The sequence below is a fragment of the Lynx rufus genome, unplaced genomic scaffold (assembly GCF_022079265.1).
Source record: "Lynx rufus isolate CCGP_SWC_20201006 ecotype Redwood Valley unplaced genomic scaffold, mLynRuf1.p SCAF_28, whole genome shotgun sequence".
Classification (NCBI taxonomy): domain Eukaryota; kingdom Metazoa; phylum Chordata; class Mammalia; order Carnivora; family Felidae; genus Lynx; species Lynx rufus.
In genome coordinates this window covers 834,667-842,035 of record NW_025814843.1, presented here as the reverse complement: position 1 = coordinate 842,035, position 7,369 = coordinate 834,667, and the positions used below count along the sequence as shown (strand labels likewise).

General features: G+C 56.6%; 1 protein-coding gene across 3 annotated transcripts in view; it reads right to left on the bottom strand.

The window, feature by feature from the left end:
• Positions 1-231: 231 nt before the first annotated feature.
• The window catches only part of MPRIP (myosin phosphatase Rho interacting protein), a 147,824-nt gene continuing 140,686 nt past the window's right edge, over positions 232-7,369 (bottom strand). For 2 of the 3 annotated variants that reach the window (XM_047089688.1, XM_047089686.1), the window contains 3 exons: positions 6,887-7,049; positions 5,422-5,507; positions 232-997 (listed from right to left, as the gene is read on the bottom strand). In XM_047089688.1, the coding sequence (XP_046945644.1) occupies positions 926-997; positions 5,422-5,507; positions 6,887-7,049 (321 nt within the window). In that variant the 3' untranslated portion in view covers positions 232-925. Of the gene's footprint in view, positions 998-4,820; positions 4,883-5,421; positions 5,508-6,886; positions 7,050-7,369 lie in introns of all 3 variants that reach the window. The other variant, XM_047089687.1, reaches the window with a different exon arrangement.

Sequence of the window (7,369 nt, the reverse complement as noted above, 5' to 3'; positions counted from 1 at the left end):
TAGGGGTCTTCACTCAGCCTTCTCAAAAGCAATGTGGAGGTTTCTTTCAGAAAGGTTAAAGACCGGAACAGTCTTTCCCCTTGACTGATTCCCCAAGGGAATTCATCAGGCTTTGTAAGCACGGTCTGCAGCCCAGGCCACAGGTCAACACTCTTAAGTTGTTAGGAAGACACCAGGGCTACTGGTGACCAACAAAGGAGCGAGCGTAGGAAGGAATGCGAGGGGCCGGGGTTTTGTGCAAGATTTAATAAAAAACAAACAAAAATAGGAATGGCTGCTTTCGACATTCTCCAGGTTGTGAAAGGTTTCCCGCGATTATCTGCGGTGCGGCTCTAAGCTGAATTAGTGGGACCCATACAAAACACCGTCCTTCTCCCAAGCCAAAGGTGGTGACCGGGGGTTGTGAACCGTGCCCCCCTACCTGCTCTCCCAGCTTCTCCCGAAGGCTAGTGAGTTGTCGGTGCCGCCACCTGACGCCCTGCTCTCTCCGAGTGACCCAGACGCGGCAGAGCGAGAACCGCCCGGGCCCCGACTCCGCACAGTGCACTCGGCAGGACGAGCTAGCTTATCGACAGACTGCTGGGCCTTAATACTGACGGTGAGTGCGGTGGCTGCAGCGGGAGGGGGCTCTGTGCAGACCCGGCCGGGAGCGGACAGCCCTCCTGGCCCTCACTGCCTGGCGGGTTTCTGGATACTGTGGGAACGAAGCTTTGACGAGGACACGGGAACTGGGAATCAACACAGCAGGAAACGATGTGAACAACCCATAAACCAGTCTCTCATGCATCCATACCCACAGTTAATGATGACAACGGTAACGACAACAATAATAATAATAAAAAATAAAGGTACAGACAAGAAGCGGCACTTGGGTAGTGCTGCCGCGAGCCGGGAGGGGTGTGTGTTCAAGTTGAACGGGACACAGCTAGTCTTTCTTCAAGTCCCTGGATTCAAAGAGCTTCAAGCGTTCTTGCACGGTCAGGCCTTCCTTCAGACTCTGGGTGGACACGAGGGCAGGAGAAAAAGAAACACACCGTTAACAGCGGGCCCAGCGCCGTGCGTGCAGGCTGCAGTCAGGCAGAGGTGCGGGTGCCGGGGTGGAGGGCGGGGCGGGAGGGGCTCCTCGAGAGATTAGTGGGGCATGCTAAGGAGAGAGATGTCCCCTGTGAAACGGTGTTATCTGGATGAAAAAAGGAAAAAACCAGAGAAACAGACCACGTGTGTAAGCAGCTGAATTCCGAGCTTAGGGCTCTTCGGACAAGCAGTGATCAGATCGACTCAGCCAGGGGAGAAAGGTATGCCAAGAACTAGAAATCCGCCCGTCTGTGTCCTTCTGTGGGCTCTGTCCACATCTGGTCCCTCCGTGACCGTGACGCTGAGCCTCGTGAGGACGGCGGGGGCCCCCGCTCCCTGGGCTGCACCCTGGCAGCGCCCGCTTCCCTCTAACCTGCTCCTGGCCCGAGCTGCTCCCTGGCCAGCGGCCCTGGTGGCTTTACTGTCACTGGGGACCTGGGAACATGTCAACATATTTACTAAAGTTTTCAGAATGCAAAGCCAATACTCCCTTCGAGTGTGACCTCGGTAATTTTGAAATCTGTGTGCTCCAAGATGAATGACACTTCACTAACTGGGGGACAAAACAGTTCCCCCTGGCCCTTAGAGGCTTTTCCCAAAGATCTAACTTGTCGACAAGAAAAGGAACATCCTCAGAGCGTGGCTGAGGTTACTTCGGCACCAGCTCGGATGGGGCTGGTTCCTCAGTGGCCACGTGATCTTCGTGGCCCGTCTCAACACCAGCCTCAGACTTGCCCACTGGCCGGCATGTGCCAGAACTCACAAAGGTTCAGGCTCCTCTGGGACGTATGAACCTCAAGGGAGGGTGGCCCCGGGTACAGGCTCCACGTGACCACTGTGGTTTTTAGCCAGAAATCAGAGCACCGTGAAGTGGAGCGGGGGGGCCCGAGAGCCCGGCCTGCCGTTTCCTGCTCTGGCACACTCCTGGGAGCTCCCGGCGCGGCGCAGGCTGCTGCCTCGGAGCGCGTGTCTGTGAGTGAGGCCTGTGGGACACAGCTTCCCACAGAGTTTGAGGCAGGAGAGGCGGGCCCTGGCGTCCCCCCACCCCATCGCCTAGAACAGCTCTGCCTGCTCTCTGTACTGTGGAGCAGTGAGCTCTAGGTGTGTAAATGAATGAAGTCACTGGTTTTCGTTTTTCTTTTAAATAAAATAAAGGGTTCTATGAGTAACCCTTCTGAAACCCATTGGTCCAGATTGAGAAGCAGGCATTAGGGGCCCTGTTGAAGCCTGCCGCTGGGTCACCCGGAGGACTCAGCGGGGCAAATCCGTGTCCCGCCCTGAAGCATAAATTTCCTTAATGCACATAACCGCCTCATCCGCTCTCGGGTCTTTCCCCCAGTGCTTCAGGTCAAGGGGCAGCCACGGGCAGAGAAGCGTCAGGTGCTGGACGTGGCCGCGGTGCGGGGGACTTGGTGGGGAGGGTCCTCGGACAGAGGGAGAGCAAACGTTCCGCCTCCGGTGGGCTCTCCGGTGTCAGGAGTCCCTGCTGTGCTCGGGACAGGCAGTTGGGGAGCAGGGCGGCGAGGGGCAGCCCGAGGCCATGGGCTCAGGGTCACATACCGCTGTGCGCCAGAGCTGAGCTATCAAGGTAGAAAGTAAGTGACCCCCGTGCTGACCCTGTGCACCCAGACGAGGGCTCGTGGGGTATACACAGCCAGCTCCTCTGGGGCTCGTTCCTCCCACAGGGCTGGTCTCTCCAACAACTGCCTCCGTGACCCCAAACTCAGACCACCGGACGGGGGCCTCTATGAGGACCCCGTGGGAAAGGTCTGCTCTGGTCTCGATCTCAGAAAAGCCACGAGGCTCTGAAGCAACGGGCTTGCTTTGTGTGGGAGCTGAGACTGTCTATCCTTTTGAGTGAGGCAGGATACGGAAAGAGAACATCAACAAAGGACATTACGAGGACACATCAGATTCCACATCAAAGAGCACCACCGACAGGTGTGGATTCTGGGCAACCTCATTCCCGGGTCTTCCTGTGGTGGTGGGGTGGGAGTGGGGCGGGGAGGGATCTCCAAATACATCCAGGGAAAAGGACGGCACACGTCCGAGAGTGAGCACCGGTGGATACTGCAAACAGGCCTAGGCCTGCCTGGCATCACAAGAGGTGTCCTTAGGGACATCTGCAAGGTCCCCTTCTACTCAGGCCAGGGGGACAGTGTGTCACAGAGACACTGGAAACTTGGCCAAGTCACATGGACTCGAACACATCTGGGAAAACCCCATTCCTGGCCTCCTTACCCCTCTCATTTGGGTGCTGGCACCTCCAAGGGTCTGAGGCTGCGCTGGAGGCCCCGACCTTCGTGGGTGTGCCCGACAGTGCCCTCACTCTCCACCTTGCCTTAGCTGCCTCCTGGCCAGCAAAAAAGCTCTTCCCGGCACATCACTGCAAAGTCCCTTATTGGTCTTGTCACTGACTTTCTGGCCTTTCTTCCAGAAGGGACAAACTCAGACACACCCCCGGGAAACACAATGTGTTCCGACGGGGTGGCCTGACCGCAGCCAGGTCCCGGAAGGGCGCAGCAGAAGCTTTTCATCGCCTGTCATTTGCCGGGATGGGCAACAGGCCTAAATCATTAACAGTGAACTTACAGCAGCTACGGTTCAACCTCAAATAGGAAGTAGAACCTTCAATAAGAAAACCGTAAACAAAAGAAGTTCTCCTTTTGCTAAACAGAGTGTTTTTCACGTTTACAGAAAAAGCCCAAACAAAGTTTTCAATCAAGCCTCAGCCATATCTGGTTCTAAGTGACTTGGGACTGTAGAAGAATAAATAAAACCAAACTGACTAGGTTTAAAACTTGTGTTTTCTTAAAAGTCTTCCTTTTAAAACAAACCTGCTTCCCCCAGAGCCATCGGGCTGAAGCCCCTCAGCCGGAGGATGCTGGCCCGTGGATCCTCAGAGTGAGCCGCGGACACACGAGCACAAGGAGCCGGTGTGTGGCCCTGGGCCCGTCAGTGTCACTGCCAGGACTGTGGTCAGAGAACTAATGAGATCGGGTCGGCTCGGCCAGAGGCACACCAGGAGCGAGAGGCTGTGTGACCAGGACGCCGGCCTGGTGGCAGGCTGGGGGTGTCCAGGCACGGGCCCACTGTCCTGTTTGTTTTCAGAGAGGCTGGTATTTCTCAGCCAGCACCTGGGTGCCCCCACCGCCTTCCACAGCACCCAGAAAGAAGCTTTTCCTTTTGTTAGAAACAGCCCCAAAGTGCTGGTAAACATTCAGCCCCGACCCCTCCTGGTCCTCTCGCTCTGCTGAGCCGTTTTCCTGGCCATCCCCGCGACGTACTGGCTCCCTGAATACCGGGGTGCGGCCCTGCCTTGGCCCGTTAACTCGGTGCGGGGGTTCTCCGAGATGCGAGACCCTGTTTGCCAGTGGCGGCCGGGTCCCTGCCGGGTCCCTTCTGGAGGGTTTACCCCAGAGAACGTGGAATACGCCGATCATTCGACCTGTACTCTGACCACCGCCGGGGGCCACTTGCGAGCCCACGCCCACCCGAGACGCCGCCTCTGTGGACCACCTGCCAAGCTAGGGGGATGCTCCCCTCGGCAAAGGGTCAAGCCTAGTAGGAGGTTCCAGTGCCCGTTAACCCGTTAATAACAGGTGAGGGGAACCTGACCCGGGCTGCGTATGTGCTTGCTGGAGCGATAAAACAAGGAGCTTGCTATGGAGGTGTGAGCCGTGCATGCAGCCTGCCGCCCCCTCGAGGGCGGCAGATGGGTGGGTGGTGAGAGGTGGTTTACCTACATGACAGGGGACCTGGAAGCGGGCTCGTTTCAGTTATCCCATGAGACCTGCTCAATTACGGACTGTCAGAGGAAAGAGCAAAAAATAAGACACACACAATAAATCCTAAATGCAACATGCTTGTTACTCCCACCCTCCGCCCGTCCTTCCCGTGGAGAGGCGCTCGGCGGGGTGGGGGCCATGTGCCAGGAGGTGCTACCACGTGGCTGGGGCAAGAGGCGTAGGCAGCTTCCTCTCTCGAAGGCAGGTGGCGTCGTATTAAATTAGGGACGTGTGCAGAACAGTGCAGACAGTGGGGCTGGCCCAGGAGGGCACTGGGGTGAAATCCGGCCTTGGACGTCTAAGGTCGAATTCACTCTGAGCCCTGCTTCTCAGAGGCCTGGCCCCTCAATCGTCACTGTCGAAACTTGGTTCCACCTCGGCACGAAGGAGCTTCTGGGGCTCGAAGCCACCAGAACTGGCCCAGTGGGTAGGCATGTGGAGCCAGATGAGTTCTGGGACCTGGGGACCCTCTGCTGCGGCCCGTGGTGGGCTCTGACTCCAGCTCCTCTCCCCAAAGTCCAAGAGCCCCACACAGCTGGGGGCAGGATGCCAGACTCACCTTGGACCTGATGTTTCTGAGTTGCCGGCTGACACAGGATCTGTCTTTCTTTAAGAAGTCAGGGTTGCTTTTAGATTTCATTATATCTGAAAGAACAAACAGAACCGTTACTTTGGTTTTAAAAAACCCCAGGGAACCAGACTGAATGTTAAAAAATCTCCAAAGCATGTTTTTATTGCCACACTCACGACATTTCCTTACACAGCTTTGAGAGAGCACAAAGCCAGTAACCGTAAAACACACTAGATCCTTCTCGGAACAACTCAAAGCGCGGGAAGCACCGGAGGACGCCTGTGTGCACGCGGCTAGGCCGTCCTCGCCGGTGCGGGACACTGGCTCGAGCGGCACTCGGCAGGGCGGCTGGCGCGCTTCACTCTGGGACCGCGCCGCGGCCCTAACTGCCGAGCGGACCAACTGTCCCGCTGCTTATTTAACCACACCTTCCCCCTGACAACCCGGGACTGTTACGACCCATCGTAACCCACCCCCACGGAGACAACCCCATTCGCAGTCTGGTGCACAGTCCTGCAGGCTTCTTAAACATGGCTGCTTAAACGAACGTTCGCTGGGTCGCACCGCACCCCGTGTCCTGCTGGGGGTGGGGCTTACACTTAGCACACTTAGGGATCTCTTTCCACGTCGAGATACAATCTCTACCTGGCCTCTTTTAAGAAGCCATGATCCTCTATTTGCTGCAACTGCTAAATATCCTTGTTTGCACATCTCTGTGCTCTTGGTCCTTCAGAAGTTAAACTGGCAGGTCCCGGGATATATGCATTCTCCCCCAAATTCCACGTCTTCCTCTCTCCATGGCCCCTGCCACCCCAGGCTCCGCCTTGGAAGCGGCCACTGTCGTCACTTTGTCAGCCTCCAGGGTTCGTCTACAGTTCGATTATAGATGGTGCTCTCGTGCTGCCTGCCCGCCTCTGGAGCAACACAAGTGACCTTTCTTCTACCTGGCGGCCAGCACCCCCGCGACCGCTAGTGCTTGGCTGGTTGAGAGACAACAGCTGAATTCGCTGGGTGTTACTCTACAACATGTCTTCGGGGGGGACTGTCCTCCCCTGCCCCTCCCCTCCCCCTCTCCTGCCCCCATGGCCTCTTACAGATTTTATGGTTAAGCCCCAGGGTCAAGCAACTGGTGACAGCTGCTGTCACCAAGCTATTGAGTTCTTGAGGAAAACAGAAAAATGCAAACAACGCAACCTGTTATTACTGTGAAAACACACGCTAACGGAGCAACGTCCCCTTCAAAGCCATCAGTACACCGTCCCCACCGGCGTGCTGAGAGGAAGATGGTTTCCCAACCCTGGGGAGCCTGTGGAAGCCAGGGCACCCTCCAGCCCCAGTGCCTTCTCCGACGAAACTCAGGTCTAAATACAGAGAAGACTCTTCTGCCTTCACTCGGGTGCTGGTGAAACTGTCTGACCACAGCTCGTCTGGGCCCAGAGCCTGGAGGACTCACCATATCCGGACACAGGGGTATTTTCAGGAGATTTTTCACCCAGTGCTTCCGTTGCTGCTTTCAGCTGCTCTTTCAACCTGCTGATGTCACAGTCGGCCTTTGCTCTCACGATGCTGAGCTCTGTGTAGATGTCCTTGTACTTGTCACTAGCATACTTCTTGTCCTTGGGGATAAAAAGGACAGAAGCCAGTGGTGGTTAGGGCCAGGCCAGGTGGTCCGTCTCCCGGGGCTGGAACGCTTCTGCAGAACGACTGAGGGATGCCGTGGGCAGTCAGGAGAGGCAGGTCGACGCCCGTTTTCCAGAGGCAGGAACTCAACACAAAGTCAAACAGGCATAGCCGAGAGTCTGTCTCAACGTGGGACGAGACTCCCCGGGAGCTCTGGCAAGCACAGGCATAGACTTGACCCACTGAAGACCTCCCGGAAAACCCCTCCTCTGTCTTGGATTTCCTAAGTGACTGAATGGCCCCCAGGGATTCCATC